General features: G+C 53.0%; 1 protein-coding gene across 15 annotated transcripts in view; it reads left to right on the plus strand.

Moving 5' to 3' along the window:
- RNF144A (ring finger protein 144A) overlaps window positions 1-16,618 on the plus strand; it is a 114,562-nt gene that overhangs the window by 93,025 nt on the left and 4,919 nt on the right. For all 15 annotated transcript variants that reach the window (XM_073896962.1, XM_073896957.1, XM_073896961.1 and 12 more), the window contains 2 exons: window positions 809-956; window positions 6,967-7,056. In XM_073896962.1, the coding sequence (XP_073753063.1) occupies window positions 809-956; window positions 6,967-7,056 (238 nt within the window). The remainder of the gene's footprint in view (window positions 1-808; window positions 957-6,966; window positions 7,057-16,618) is intronic.

Consider the following 16,618-nt stretch of genomic DNA (forward strand, 5'->3'; position numbering starts at 1 on the left):
TAACTGCTTGTAGCAGATTACCATTTTATCTTCCAGATGTTCCCATGCACATTTTTTTTAGCTTTCTTTTTAAATTTAATGGCATGGGATGGACATTCTTCTGGAGTCACACCAAAATATCTGTGTCATCTCTTTATTAGCAGTGTAGAACGATTGCTGTCATTTATCGGCCAGCTTCACCCGTGCTCGATGCTGCAGGGTGCTGTTGTCGTGTGTGATCTTCCAGCGTGCTCGCCCTGAGGGGCCTGAGGCCCAGACGTGGCCAGTCTGCATAGCACCAGCCCGTGACCCCAGGCTTACAGCCCATCACGCCAACCACTGCAAGCCTCACCAGACTTCTTACGACAGTGGTTCTGTAAAGACAGGCCCAGTAGATCTAACTGATCGATGAGTTACAAATACATATTTGTAACATTTATTTTTTTCTGATAATAGTGAAGTGCATAAAAATTATCATCGATCCTTTGGAAATTATACAAATGTATGAATGAAAACATAAAATTTGACCATCACCCCATTACGCGGACACCTTCTTTATAAGCCTTTGCCATGATTTCTTTTGTCTACACATATCTAAACTTAAATACATACCAATATTGCATTTTTCCCCTTAAATCCAACTGGCTGATCCACAGATTTTTTTGGCGATTGTTTTATGGAGTCTTAGTTTTATTTTATAACACCGAATAACAAGTGGCCTTGGCCCCTGTAGTTGCACTAATGGTTGCAGTCTTGCTGGTGCTGACAGGTCCCCCCCACGCCCCCCGGGGCCCCACTGAGCCTCGCGCTGATGGACTCTCTCCCACAGCTCTGCTTTCAAACTGGAGGAGGACGACGCGCCCATCAAGCGCTGCCCCAAGTGCAAGGTCTACATCGAGCGGGACGAAGGGTGTGCCCAGATGATGTGTAAGAACTGCAAACACGCCTTCTGCTGGTACTGCCTCGAGTCTCTGGACGTGAGTACAGCCTTGAGCTTGGCTTTGAGGTTCAGACTTGCAGTGGGAAACACCCTAGCCATTTCCTAAAGAGCTTAGAGAATGTGCCTGGGAAACAGGAATAGCATTATTAGATGTTTTTCTGTGCTTATGAAAGTGTGAACTCACCAAGTGCAGTGGTACCAGAAGGAGTTCTGGGGAGCAGATCAGCTCAGGCTTAGGATTCAGCCCAGGTGGATGGGGTCTTAGGATCTTAGGTTTTTTCGGTGGGGACCGTCTTCGCTCAGTCTGCTGTCACAGAACACCAGAGAGTGGGAGCTGAAAAGCAGGCATTTATTCCTCACGGCTCTGGAGCCTGGTAGCCCAAGATTAGGGTGCCAGCAGATTTGGTTCTTGGCATTTGACCCTAGGGCCAAGAGAGACAAGAGAACCCTCCTCTTGGTTGACAGATGGCCACCTTCTCACGATGTCCCCTATGTCCCTACGTGGCAGAGAGAGAAACTGGTGCCTCCCCCTCATTGTATGAGGACACTAATCCCATCGTGGGGTACCTACCCATCTCCTGACCTCATGGGAGCCTGATCACCTCCCAAAAACCCCACTTCAGATATCATCACATGGGGCCTGGGAGATGCAGCTTCAAATTATAAGAATCTGGGGGGATGTAAACATGTAGTGCACACCGCAGGGACTGTTAGTGGAATAGGAAGGGTAAACGGGCAGGGGACAGGGAAATGGGGTGGTGGGGGCACAGTTGCTTTGGTGACCTTCTGTCACCTTCAGGGCAGAGAAACACACCCACACTGTGAGCCGTCTGACAGAATGGAAGTGCCCAGCCTCATGTGGCCACCTTCTCGCAAGCATGCCCTGTGCTGAGTGTTTCCCAAACGATCTGTGCCCCAGTGTCTCTGCACGTGCTAAGTTCCTGCTGGGAGCACCTGGCCCTCCCCTCTCAAAGCACCTGTTTTTTTCTGGAGCTTTAAGGCCAGATGTGAAGGACACTTCTTTTCGGTTCCATGTTTTCTTTCTTCACGCATATTAGAAGAAAGGGCATCTTGCCAAAGTGATGGCATTCTGACTTTAGTTTTAGAAGAGTTTATTTGTACATAGTTTTTTTTTTTTAAGACTTATTTATTTATTTGAGAGAGAGAGTGCATGCAGGGAGGAGGGGCAGAGGGAGAGGGAGAAAGAATCTTAAGCAGGCTCCATGTTCAGTGCGGACCTGACACCGGGCCCCACCTCATGACCCTGAGATCATGACCTGAGCCAAAACCTAGAGTCAGATGTTTAACTAATTGCACCACCCAGGTGCCCCTGTACATAGGGTTTTAAAACTCTGGTAAGTAGCAGAAATAATCTGTTAAAATCATTGTAGTTAGTGACTGTCAAAGCAAATCAAGTCATGTGTCCTATGTATTTATATATATCTGTCTTATACAGCAAGGACCACTGTGTCCACCTCTTCCAAAAATAGTTATTAAGCCATTACTACCTAACTAAAATAAAGGAGGGTTGCCAAAGATCCCTGCTTTACCTTGTCAGGAGTTCGGTTGTCCAGCCTGCCCTACCTCTGTGACATCAAGGCATTGGTCGGGGGAAGTGTCCCTCAGGGGCCACATCAGAGCAGTCAGCTTAGCTCCTGAGGCCGAGAAGGGCCAACTTCTCAGGGCTGCTAAGCTGAGGGAGGAAGGGTCCCTAACAGTGGGCTAAGCAGAGTAACTTTGGAGAGTTTGCCTGTTGTCCTCAGGATGGGCCTACAGATTGTCAGGAAGAAAGTAAATACCTGTTTGAGATGGAATCTTAAAGAAGGTAATAGGTCTGTAACTTAAAGGTCACCTTTTTAAAATACTAGTTTCTGGGCACCTGGGTGGCTCGGTTGGTGAAGCGACTGCCTTCGGCTCAGGTCATGGTCCTGGAGTCCCGGGATCGAGTCCCGCATCGGGCTCCTTGCTCAGCGGGGAGCCTGCTTCTCCCTCTGACCCTCCCCCTCTCATGTGCTCTCTCTTTCTCTCTCATTCTCTCCCTCTCAAATAAATAAATAAAATCTTTAAAAAAAAAGTTTTTTTTTTGAGAAGTCTGTTGTTCTTTTATTAACTAAAATTACTAAATGTACAGTAGAACCGTGTGTAGCTGAACAAATCGTGGGAAGATATTACCCTTTTGCTATCCTTCTTATCCAAGGCAAGTTTAATAGATCAGTTTGGCAAGATTAGTCTTCTTAGCTTAGATCCAGACAAGTGTGTTCTGTGACCTTGTGTGGTGGTAAGAGATGTTTAGAAGGATGTCTCAAGCACTACAAAGTCCTTAGGGCCTTGAAGTTTTCATATACGTGCACTACATATGTATACAATATATGTATAAAATTATGTATATATATGTATGTATAGTCTTTGTATTATATATATAGTTTTGTATTTTACCGTGTTCCAATTCTAGGGGGAAAACTGATTTTTTTTTTTAAAGATTTTATTTATTTATTTGAGAGAGAATGAGAGATAGAGAGCACGAGAGGGAAGAGGGTCAGAGAGAGAAGCAGACTCCCCGCCGAGCAGGGAGCCCGATGCGGGACTCGATCCCGGGACTCCAGGACCATGACCTGAGCCGAAGGCAGTCGCTCAGCCAACTGAGCCACCCAGGCGCCCTTTGGAAAACTGATTTTTAAGTTAGGATGTATCATCTAGTATCGGGTCTGCAGTTTACCACTCCTGATAGCTTTTCCTGAAGGGGAACAGAAGGGAAATGCCAGTTTTATTCTGTGTTATCCAGTCTCCTTGAAGAGTTTTGGGGGAGAGTATTGGAAACAGGCTGACAGAAGGTGTAGTTTCTGGGGTGATCACTGCCCTGCTTTGATGAAGCTACAGGAATGGGAGCTGTCTTCATGGAACACAAGGCTGTTGACCCTGCTCTGGTCCCTGGAGAGACATCTTCTCTGTCTGTCTGTCTGTCTGAGTTCTGAAGCCCAGCCATCCCGACTCTGCATGAACTAAGGACGTGGGCACCACCCTGCCCTTTTCCACCTTGAAAGTCATCATCCTCCTGGCCAAGCGTTTCCTGTTTGTCTTTGTCAACGAAGAGCTGCTGAAAAAGGACCCTGTGGCCTTAGAAAGCAGATTCTCAAGGGGGCAGTTTCTTCAGGACGATCACCATGATTTAAGACAAGTGCCCGAACACCTGGCTGGAGGCCTGCCGGGCTTCTAAGACAGGAATGCACGTCACTTGTCTTTCTCTTGCACGTGTGTACTTGGCAAGGAGTTCTAGAGCCTGTGAGGCTGCTTCCTTCCATCATGCGCCTCATTCCCCCGTCTGCCCCGGGCCCGGATCCTCGCGGGTGCGCCCGGCGTGCTGCCCGGAATCCCTGCTGGGATGCCCTCCCAGCCTGGGCCACACAGCTGCAAGGGACACTCGCACTTTCTTTCTTTCTTCTATTTTTTCGGGGGAGCAGATAGATGACATTTATTAAGGTAATTGTTTGGTGCCCACGCTGTGCAGTTGGTTCCACACACCCATTTTATTTAATACGTGCATTCTTTCTGTGAGAGTTGGAATTATCTCCTTTCCCAAGGGGAACCCAGGAATATTTAACAGCCTTTCCCAAAAGCACCGAAGGAGTGAGGAACGAACCAGCATCTACTCTTTCATCTTTCAGTCTCTAAAAAAACCAGTTTGGGTTCAGACCAGCCACAGGCCAGAGTTTGACACAAAAGGCCCGTGGGGGCTTATTTTTATCTTTGAACACCTCCGTGATTGCAACTTTCTGCACGTTCCGTTGTTTCTGTTTCCAGCTTAATGAGACTTCCCTGAACAATAGTCAAGGCAAAGCGTCCCTGTCACAGAAATACACCTAGATTCCTGGCAGATCCTGGGGGTTGTTCGGCTCAAGGCTGTTTCCAATAAACTTAAAATCACAATGAAATCATTTATCTTCTGTAGAAGCATCTTAGAGTGGAAGGTACCATTTGAACAAGGCTTCCACTCTGTTCAGGAAGCACGCCAGCCCCAGTGGACTCCTCTGAGTGCCAAAGTCCATTTTTTTAGTTTGTGTTTCAGAAAACTAATTCGAAAGCTATTCAGCAGCCTAGGGTGCAAGGCTTTGTGGTAGGCAGTCTGGGAAAACGAGACCTAGCAATGGCATATTAGCTAATCTCAGTGTACAAGTGAGTGTCAGCAGAAAGGAAAGCATAATTAAGAGTTCAAGGAGGGGCGCCTGGGTGGCTCAGTCCGTTAAGCTACTGACTCTTGGTTTTGGCTCAGGTCATGATCTCAGGATCCCGTTCAGTGTTGGGCTCCGCGCTCAGCAGGGAGTGTGCTGGAGATTCTTCCTCTCCCTCTGCCCCTCCCTCTGCTCACATACTCAGTCAATCAATCTTAAAAAATAATTCAAGGAAGGAAGGGTTCACGGTGGACAGATGTTGTCAGAAATAGCTTCAGAGAAGCTGAAGCTCCGGCTAGAAGAGGCTTTCTCTTCATTTTTGCCTGGGCTTCCTCCCACAATTGAGGGGACTCAGGGAAAGGGGGGCGAGGCAGGTGGTCGCCAGCTGGGACTTCCAGCCTCCCTCAAAGGCTTCCTGGTGTGACCCCAGAAAAGCCAGGGTTTCATGATGCGCTCTGTGCATTGTGGCACCAGGAGGATGCCCTGTACAGTCGGCAGACTGCAGGCTGGCACCGGTCTCTGGAGGAGAGCGGGGTTCGCTGACTTTGCCCTCCAGTCGGGTTCCGGCAGAGGTGATTTTTTTTAAATTTTTATTGTTATGTTAATCACCATATATTACATCATTAGTTTTTGATGTAGTGTTCCATGATTCATTGTTTGTTCATAACACCCAGTGCTCCACGCAGAATGTGCCCTCTTTAATAGCAATCACCAGGCTAACCCATCCCCCTACGCTCCTCCCCTCTAGAACCCTCAGTTTGTTTTTCAGAGTCCATCGTCTCTCATGGTTCGTCTCCCCCTGCGATTTACTCCCCTTCATTCTTCCCCTCCCCGGCAGAGGTGATTTTAAGGGCCGGATGCCAAGCTGTATGTGCGGCATTCCACGGCTCTCGGAAGAGTGACTTCCCGTGCACTCAGCGACATTGGACCCGGTGCTTATGTATTTATTCCTTTCTCAGGAGGAGGCGGTCTGTTTACACTGTCCGTTAAAGGAGTAAACAGCCATTGGCCCCTCCTTGGTACTATGTATTGAGCCGTGTCTTTGTATATTTAACAGGAGAGAAAATGGTACTTCCCATTGGGTGGGGGCGGGGAGCAGACCCATTCCTGCGCGCTCGGCTGGTGCTTGCTCAGGGTTGAGGTGCCAAGCCCTGGGCCAGGAACACAGTCTGAGATTAACCTCCACTGAGGGGCCCAGCTCCAAGAACCTGACAGCGACTGGGGGTCGGATGGGAGGCAAGAGCGTGGGGAGGACGCAGGAACAGGGTGTTTCCGTGAGTCAGGACTCACTTCAGACGGAGGAGCTGTAGGTGGCAGATGGTTTCCTGAGCCAGTTGTTGCTGAGTAACGAGCGCGCTGTCGTGGTCTGAGCCGAAAGGACGAAGCACTTCGCAGGTGAGGAGCCCGACAACAACGGAGGAGGATCGACCGGAGCTCGAGGGAACCCTCTAATCCAGGGGCAATCCTGCCGGGCGGGTGGCAGGAAGCTGTAAAGGCAGACGTGCTCCCGTGGAATGAAACACAGCCAGGGCCCTGAGCAGCTCCTGCAGTAGCAGGAGCCTCTGACCTACTTGTTCACAAGCCCTGCATCACAGAGATTGCCTGTCTGCCAAAACCAGAGGGTGACATCTGGAGCAGGGCTCCCTCTGGTGCCCAAGGCCGATGCTCTAGGGAGGATGGAGGACGGAGGTCCTGCCAGGCCGCCCAGCGCCGTGGGTGCGTGGGTGGGTGCGTGTCCTTCCTCTGCCACCCACTCCTTCTCAGACCCCCACTTGCTTTGGGCCTAAAGAAGGAAACTTGGCCCCGGCAGGACTCACTCACTGAACCGAGGGGAACCTGCCATCGACCCCGCTCTCTCTCTCTCTCTCTCTCTCTCCGCAGGATGATTTCCTCCTGATCCATTATGATAAAGGACCCTGCCGGAATAAGCTGGGCCATTCCAGGGCATCTGTCATCTGGCATCGGACACAGGTAGGAGGTGACTCACCTGGAACTCTGATCTCCGGGAGAGAGAATGTGTGTGCGCGCCAGGGGGTTGGAGACGCACTGTACGGAAAAGCAGAGCTGGTCAGTGTGGGTCCCGCCTGAATTTTTCTTGGTCTAACATCATGCTTATGGTAGGCCTGGCCCAAAGTTGTAGTAAATATGCATCGTGTTTAGCACGTGACAGCTCCTTAACATCAGACTGGATTACCTGCGCCTTACCCACGGCTTTGGTGATGAGCCACTGGGTGGCTTAATCCTTGTGTGGCCCTTAATGGAGCGCCTTCTCTAGAGGCCTTGAGGTAAGAAAGTTAGTCCAGGAAAGGGGGACAGAAAGAATGGGAGAAGTCCCTCCCTGGTATTGCCTGAGCGGCCTGTGGGGTTTACAGAGGGCCAGTGCATTCATTCATGTTGATTCATATTTGCAACACCCATTTATTTCCTGCTGCACGCGAGGTACTCTTCTAGGGGCTGGAAGTACTCCAGTGAATAAGACAGACGCATCCCTGTCTTACAGGACCCACATTCCGTGCAGGGACAGGGCCAAAAGGTGTTAGGAGTTCAGCTGGAGAGGAGTTGGGACGGCGTGGCCGGGAAGGACCGTTGGAGGTGGTGCCCCTGGCGGAGTGCTGAGTGATATTAATCCTAAAAATAAACTTCCAGCTATTTTACCAGCAAAAATGGGTTTATTTGGGAATAGCATAGGAGTGCCACTTGGGACAGGCAAGCTACAGCTAAACCATAGGCAGGTCTGGAGAACAAAGGAGAGCAAGTCTCTTTGATAGAAGAAAGGCGGCCACTGGGAAGGCTGTTACAAACATCAAAAGTCCTTTGGAATAAGCTGGGAGCTCCAAATGTCGTGGCTTCTCACTGGCTGAGTTGTGAGCATCTCTCAGTGGCTGGGCTGGTCCTGCAGGGACGGGGGAGGAAGAAACTGTCCTTCCTCCTGCTGGGGAAGAAAGGAGCAGCTAAAGTACTACCCCAGTCGGGTCCCTGTTGGGTCTGCCCCTGAGGACAGGTGAGCTCTACCTGCTGGCCCCCAATGCCATTTTATTTTTTTATTTTTTATTTATTTTTTTTTTAAATTTTTTTTAGGATTTTATTTATTTATTTGACAGAGAGAGAGAGAGACAGCGAGAGAGGGAACACAAGCAGGGAGAGTGGGAGAGGGAGAAGCAGGCCTCCCACTGAGCAGGGAGCCCGATGCGGGGCTCGATCCCAGGACCCTGGGACCATGACCTGAGCCAAAGGCAGACGCTCAACGACTGAGCCACGCAGGCGCCCCCCCCAATGCCATTTTAAATGAGGTTTCCTTTGAATAATTTTCACAGTAATGAGGAGGCGCTGGCTGTGGGAGTCGGGGTTGGGTCACAGGGGGAGAGAGTCAGGCAGAGGGGAGAGTGTCAGGCAGAGGGGGAGACAGGCAGAGCGGAGACAGGCAGAGGGGGAGACAGGCGGAGGGGACAGTCAGGCACAGGGGGAGCCAGTCAGGCAGTGGGGGGGGACGGTCAGGCGGAGGCCATCTGTTCTCTGTGCCGCTCTGTATCTGTGGCCCGATTTCCCTTCCGATAAGGGCACCAGTCATATTGGACTGGGCCGCACCCTAATAACCTCATTTTAACCTGATGACCTCCAAAAAGATCCCATTTCCAAATAAGCTCACATTCTGCAGTACTGGGGGTCAGGCCTCCACGAATAGCATGTTCGGGGTCACAGTTGTACGCATGACAATGTCCACACCCTCACCCCCATACAGTCAGGGGAACTGTAGGGAGGCCACGTTCCTCCCTCACTGCTTTTCCCCTTGAGTCTACGGGGACGAGTGTGCATTGGTCTGGGCACGTTGCCTTCGCGGAGCCACCCCGTGAGCGGAAGCTTCGTGGGCATCTGTACAGAATCAGTGGAAATCCGAGCAGGGTGAGGACTCGGGGATCACATTGTTCTGCTCTGGTCTTTTCCATGTCAGGCATGAGGACCAGCGGAGGGAAGGTGACTTTGCCCAAAGGTGGTGTTTGCATGTGACAAACCTCCCCAGATGCATCGGCTTCATATCCTCACATTTACTTTATTTACGAGTGTGCTGTGTGAACAAGGCCCCACTTAGCCTTAGGGGGGCAGAAATGCTGTCAGTGTCATGGGGACGTGGACATAGCCGTGGGCTGGGGCCTCAGCTGGAGCTCGGTCTGGAACGCCTTCACGCGTGTCTCCGTGCGGCCTGAGCTGCCAAACCCCAGGGCGCCTGGTGGCAAGCGTGAGCTCCCCAGGTGAGCGCCAGGGCAGGGTGGAAACTCTGTCACCCTTTGACCCTAGCCTGGGCGGTCACATCTTATCACCCTGTGCCTGTTTATTCAGGTGAGTGAGTCGCGTGTGCCTGGGGGGTCCTGGGCCGCACTGAGGTCCTGGTAACAGGCATTCATGGCATCGAGAAATATGGAAACCAGGACACAAGGGTCCGTGCCCCGCACTCTTGCTCAGGAAGGAGCCTGGAACACCTTTCTGCCCCCTCCTTCTGCCTTCTGAATGCAGCTCTGGGACCCTGGGCCCCCCCCCCCCAACTGTCCCCGGCTGTCCCTGGCCGTGGGGACACGGGGTGTAGGTTCCCACAGGCATCTGCCTCTCTGTGGTGCAAGGCGCTCCCAGGACGTGCGGGGCTGTAGGTAGAGCCGCGGAGGCTGCCCACGAGTTAGTGTTAGATTTGGGGAAAATGGTAAAATGTGAGCGGACCAGCATCGAAAGGAAAGTGCAGGTAGTCACAAAAGCAGCAGAGCGTGGGAAGTATGAAGCAGGGACGTGGAGGCCTGTTGCTCGGGACTTGCTGAGGGACATGGGGTGCAGCGGCAGAGCCTCGCTCGAGCAGATGTTCCTGAGCAGACCCTGGAAGGCCCAGCTGTGCCAAGCCTTCCGTTCTGATGATGAGGACCACCCCCCCACCAAGCTGGAGGAGACCCTCCTCCGGAAGGCACTTCTGCTCCCGTGGCTTGTCCTTCGGGGCAGCATCGGCCTGGACCCTGACACCTCCTCCCATCCCGCGCCTCCTGCCTTCGGATCCGATAGGGCCGTCCGTTCCCTTCCCAGTCAGGCGGGCTCCTGCTTGGGGTTTGCTTCTCCGCTGGCTTGACGCTGATCCTGGGACGGGAGTCTCACTTTGTGTTTGGTGCTCAGCTGCTGAAGCCGAAACGTGGGTTTTACTGTCTCCCATCAGTTCATGCCTGAAATGTCTGGTGAGCGTTTGAGAAACACCCAGGGTGGGGGGCAGATCGATGCCCTCACACCCCAGAACGGCTGGTTCCAGGGCCTGGCAGGCGACTCCTTCTTGCTCTGCACTCACTGGCCTTTGGGACTGCGGTCCTGCCAGGCTTCCCTCTCCCTGCCTCTGCCAGGCCCTGGTGCCTCCTGCTCGCTCTCCTCTGCTTGTCCCAGCTCAGTGCATGGACATCCTACACCCTTTGGCTATAGCCTGGTCCAGGGCAATGTCCTCCGTGAACCCCCACCCCTCCTGTCACCAGAGCCCCCCCCCGCCCCGGGTTCTGCACATTTCTTTCAGTGCCAGTCCCTTACAGTGACTCCCTCCTGTTTGACCCTCTTGAGCATGTGTCTTATCTCTTGGGAGAGACAGACTGTCCTCGATAGCAGGGACTTGTTTTGCATCTTTGTGACCCCTGGGACCCTGGCCCAGGCCTGAACCAGACACATGCTCTGGGAAGAAACTTGGATGAAAGCAGGAGCGATGGGTTTGGCTTTCTCATGGTGGGTCCACAGCCTCCCTCTGCAAAGCCAACGGTGTCTGGAGGGACCTGTGTCCTTGCTCCTTCAGCTACATTTTTCTTTGGGTGGGACAGGAAGGAAAGGGGCCTGTCCGGCTGGCTCCTGTTCTCCGTGAATCCCATGGGGCGCCTCGTGTCCAGGCTGCGCTCCCAGGGAAGCATGATGGCGCCTGGGGGGGACAGGGAGTTGGTTTGTGACCATTCAGGGAACGAACTGCTGGTGTAGTTGGGAGGTGATGTGACTTGTCCCCACAAAGAAGCTCCCGTTAAGAAAAGTGGACTCTGGACCCAGAGCAGTTGTGTCTGCCCTGGGGCTCACATGGTGCCATCGACCGGAGCTTCTGCCCAGCGTCGGCTTCATCAGACCCTTGGGGGAAGGCCTCTCTCTGTGCCGCTCGGGGCCTGGTCCAGCGCACACCTCAGCAGAGGCCCCAGACTTGTCCCTGAGTTCGGTGGCCTGTGACTCCCGGTTTGTAGGGGTGGTGATTGCTTGCCCCGTATAATTTGTTGACTCTACGAAGGTCCTGCTCTTTAGCCTCCCAGCTTTTAAGACATGAGGTTAGGTAAAATTGTTCTAAGAGGTTTTTTTTGAGAATTCTAGTGGGCTTTCTTGGGATCACTGTAGGCTGCTCTCAGTATTTTTGTGGGAGTAAAAATATTACATGCCAAATACATTCTACCTAAAACCCTGTCAAATGGATTTTTCTCACAAGGTGCCATGCCCTGAACAGAAAAGATGTGTCTTTGTCACGTAAAGGTTTTGTACAATTCCATTCTGTCCCAAGTGACGTTGTTAACAGAGTCTCGTGCTGAAACGTTGCTCTTGCAAACAGGAAGGGGCAGTCTCACTTTGTGTTTGGTGCTCTGGGTGGTTTGGAAGGCTCAGGCTGCAGGGTGTGGGGAGATGTCCTACTTACCATCAGCGGCAGAGTCCTAGATGTGAGCCCGAGACGCTCACGGCCCTGCTCTTCCATCTGCCCCTTGCTCGACCCTTAAACAGGTGGCCGTGGACTGTCTGCCCTGTTTCTAGTGCTGGCCCAGAAAGCGGCCGTTGTACGTCAGAGATGGAAGGTGCATTGCCTCTGCACTAGATACATCTCTTTCCCGAGGATGTCAGCGCCTGACAGGGGAGGGTCTTCTCACTGGCTCTTCCTTCGCTTCTGAGCAGGGAATCCTCGGGCCCCCCTCTCTCAGTGAAGGGGGAGCTCACTTTTATTAGACAAAGGATGGCATTTAAGGTAGCCAGCGGATTACCGGTCTCTGTCTTCACACACGTGCGTGGAGCCGTGCCCACGAACACCGGCCGGGGCCCGGCTGAAGGGTGGGGGTGCGATCCACAGACACGCCTGTCCTGGAGGCCTCGTGCAGGGAGCTGTCCTAGGGCATTTGTCACAGAGCTCAGTGAAATGGGCGCGAGTCACCCCTTGTACTTACCCAGGATGCCCCGTGCCTTCCGTCTTAAACAAGACCGTTGGCATCGCTTTTTGGCCACAGATTTTGCACTGGTGAAGTGAGAACACTGGAGTGGACTGTAATGTACGGGTTAAAAATGACTTCTTATTCTGTTTATAGGGAGGTGGGACCAGCCCTTGTGACCCCGGCGGTGGGGGAGCCCTCCTCATGTGCTCCCGGCCCCTCCCGTGACCGCGTGGCCCCCTCGGCTCCCCGTGTGGGTGTCCGACCATGTACGAGCGGAACTTAAGATTTTCCCTTGAGACCCCTGCCTCCTCCACGTCCCCCTCCCTCATTGCAGGATGGGCCTCTCCAGCCTCCATGTCACTCGGACAAAAGGCCGGGGTTACCTGGGTCCCCCTCTTCCCCCCCGGGTTAACTCCCCTGCGGCCAGTGTGTCTCCTCTGTGTGCCCTGAACCCCACTCCCAGGCTCGCTGCCCTTCCTGCTTCCGCTCGGGCAGCCCCACTGTCCGGCACTCTTGGAAATGCGCTCCTTTGCCTGGCCGTGGCCGGCCCTCCGCCCCGTGGAACTCACGGCCCGTTCTGCAGGTACCTTGCTATGTGGGTCCCCCGAGCACCCGCGGTGCGGAGGTGGAACGTGGGTGCCCCAGGGCCCTCTGGAGCCTGGAGAGGAATAGAGGGAATCGAGGAGAGGCCCATCTAGAGGGTGCAGGCAGCCCGTTGGGGGCCACCCAGAACCAGCACGGTGGGATGCGAGTCTCCCGGAGAGGGGTGCTGTGAATCCATGTGTCCGTCCCACTGATGCCTGCGTCAGCCCTCCCTCCCTCTCCACTCCACCTGGGGCTTCCCTGACACTCAGCTTTCCCCGACTCTCCTACAAACCTGTGTTTGCTTTGGCAGCATATATGCTAAAATCCTACCATCCTGACACTCCTCCCCAGTGTCCCCCTTTGTTAGGGGCTGATTAGGGCCCCTCAGAATTCACGTCTTGCGGTCCGAAGCCCCATTGCCTCAGAACGTGACCGTATCTGGGAGTGGGTCCCTCAGAGAGGTAATTAAGTGACAGCGGGGTTGTTGGGTGGGCCCTGATCAGCGTGACTGGTGTCCTTCTAAGAAGAGATTAGGGCACAGACAAGCACAGAGGGACAGCTGTGTGAGGATGCACCTTGATCTCAGACTCTTGCCCCCAAAGACCGTGAAAAGACAGATGTCCCGTATTTGGGCCCCATCTGTGGTGCTTGGTTATGGTGGCCTGAGCCGATAAGTGCCTTCGAGATGGCCTTCTCTTCTGCACACAGATGGGGGGATGGCTTAATTCGGTTGCTTTCCTCAATCTGTGCTGCCTCCCTGGCAGGCAGTCACTCGCCTGAACATCTGTGTGCTGATGGTCCTGAAATCTGCTGGCTTCTCCCCAGAGCTCGAGCTCCATGTACCCACTCCCTCATAGATACCTTCACGTGCGTGCCCGTGGGTTGCTCAGACTCAGGACATCCAAGTGGAACTCATCATTCTTCCCTTATTACCAAGATGGCATGTCCGTCCCCTCAAGCCAAAACTGAGTGCAGGGTTCTTGGATCCCTTCGAGTCTTGCTGATTTTGCTTTCTGAACATCCTTCTGGCCTGAGTCTCTTCTTCCACCTGCCTGGCCTGCTGGCAGTCCTACAAGGGGCTTCGTCTTCCCTCCTGTGGACCCATCCTCCACGAGGGGTCCTGGGACTCACCTGTCCGTGGTTTCTCACAAGACGAATGCTAAGCCTCTGAGCAATGATCCTGCGCTCCCTGTTTTGGCTCTGCCGGACTCCACCCCGACGTCCCGCCTGCCCACATCTGGTTATCTGCGTTCCCTCTACTCCACTAGAGTGTCTTCCAGCCGGTCTGAGATTCTCATGCCGGCTGGAGCTGCTGCCTCCCCGGGGAAGCCCCCCCCCAAGCTTCCCAGCCCCTGTTTTCTGCATCTCGCATCTGTGTCTGGGCCGTTTTCACCCCTTTGTCATGACTGGTGTCTGCCGGCCCTCCCACCAGAACCCGTTCTATGAGAGAACAGAGGCAGAGCCTCATTGAGTTCAGAGCAGCAAATAGTCACTAAACAAAGGAAAGAGGAGCTATTTCCAAAGGTGGGCAAGAGGCATCACTGTAGCCTCGGCTCACTGCCGGCACTCTTAGCTCGTGGAATCCCTCGCCGCAAGCGCAGATCTGCAGTGGCGCCATAGTTGGTATTTAACTGCTGGCTCCCGGGCAGGGGACGCCCCAATCTGCACGCTTGCCATGTCGGCTGCTTCCTATGCTGTAAACACGCCCTGGTGGCTATTTCAGGCTGCCACCGTGATGTCCCTGCAGGGGGAATTTGGAAGAGACACGTGAGCGGCCACAGCCCTCAGCCATCACCCCTGTCACTGTCCCAGCGTCTGCTGCATCTAGCCTGTGCTTGGCAGGCACCGATGCCGTGTGCACATGCCAAGCGTCGGTAAATTAAAGATGTTCCGTGCATTCACCTTACGTATCTTTGATTCTGGCTTATTGTTCCCCAGCACTGGGGTATGGCTTGTAGAACTCTCCGGAGGAGAGGATTCAGAGCGTACCATTTTCTGTGCTCCTAAACATCTATTGCATGTTTATTATGGGAGACGCAGGGGGCTGCGTGTGGTCAGAGAACCTGCGTTCTACTCTGAAGCTGCAATCTGAGTGAGAGGCTCAGCCTGAGTGGTCAGCCGGGCCTTGAAATCTTCGAGACTGCCAGTACGAACAGTGCGGCACCACACCGTGATTCCCTCGGAGCCTGGACCTGCTGACCCATCCGTGTGTCCTGCAGCGTACGATCCAGTGCCTGACACACGTTTGTAACACGCTCCCTCACCGGTTATTTTTGTTTTGTGATATTTGCTTCCTATCTCGTTCTTTCCCGTTGGCTGCTTTCCTTCTGGCGACATCCTCATATCCTCCATCCAATCGGCAAGAGATTGGTGGCCTTGCTTACGAAGTGGCATGCAGAGTAAGAGGCAAGTAAGAGGGTGAAAATGAAGGTGTGTTACTGGCCAGGAATGGGAACATTTGGTCAAGGATCTTGGTATGTTTTTGACTGCAAAGAGTCCCTGGCTTCTTTGGGACTGACCCTGTGTTCCAAGTGGTAGCGATTGTGCGAGGGCCCTTGAAATAACCCCATTCTGGCATTTTCACGCATTCTGAAGTATCAGTGCGCGCGTGCTTTTAACAAAGCCTGATCTGATTTCACATCCCGTAATTCCACCATCGACATAGTGTTCAGACAAATGGAGTTAGCCCCCCGGGCGGGAAATACAGGCTCCCAGCGTTAGCAGCGTGATTTATAAATGCAGGGCAGTGTGTGTACGATCGTTTTCAGGTGGAGATCTAAGTGAAGGTGTGCTTTCTTTCTCACATCTGGGGTGCCCTAGCCTGGCATCATGCTTCAGAGCTGATAGTGGCCCTTAGAGAGCTTGTACCTCGTTTGTTTATTTTATATTTGAGAAAGATGGGGCGCAGAGAGACAGGAACGTGCTAGTCAGAATTAGGAGTGCCTGCTCAGTCCTGTATTTATCGTTGCGAACGCTAGGTGGCGGCCTGACTCTGTCCGCAGATTGCAGTTGGGTCTGCTGTTTGCCTGGGAACGCGTGCCTCCAGGGCAGGAGGCTGTCAAAGAGGAGACACCCTGCTCTTTTGACCAGCCACACTGCCGGACTTCGCGGACAACATGTCTGCATTTACTTACACCTGGGCGTAAGCACGCGTTATAAAACGTCAGTTTTAAAAGCAGTCCTGGGTTTTAAATCAGGCGGTGACACGGGTCTGCTTCCTCCCTAACGCACTGTGCCGGAGTCTCTCCTGCCCCCACATCTGGAATGCTCTAGCCTGGTCTTTCTGGCGCACTCACCACCTCCGCATCTTTGTAATTTCAGTCCTCCTTCCTCTCAGCAGATGTCCGACCCTTGGGTTCCCCGCACACTGGGAACGCGATGGTAATCTCTGTAAAATGTATTGTCAGTTGGTTAAATCTCAGTCTCTTTCCAGCAAACTGGGTGCTCTAGGATCCATGATCTGATGTGTCTCTGTATTTGTAATACCTAGTATAGTGTCTGGCTCAGGGGAGGCTTGTTGGTTAATTCGGTGTATAAATGGATGGTGGTTTGGGTGCTTAGATAGAGGGATGGGGGAAGAAGGGGAAAGGAAGAAAAAGAAAGGAAAGAAAGGGCAGGGGGAGTGAGGGGCAGGAAGTGAAGGGAAGGGAGTATTGGTGGATGGGTGGATATATGGATGGATAGATGGATGCGAGGATGGATGGATGATATATAGATGGATGGATGGATGATGTATAGATGGATGGGTGGATGATATGTAGATGGATGGATGATATATAGAT

The sequence above is a fragment of the Callorhinus ursinus genome, unplaced genomic scaffold (assembly GCF_003265705.2).
Source record: "Callorhinus ursinus isolate GAN/ISIS: 27379988/994484 unplaced genomic scaffold, GSC_fseal_2.0 scaffold10, whole genome shotgun sequence".
In the NCBI taxonomy this organism is placed as follows: domain Eukaryota; kingdom Metazoa; phylum Chordata; class Mammalia; order Carnivora; family Otariidae; genus Callorhinus; species Callorhinus ursinus.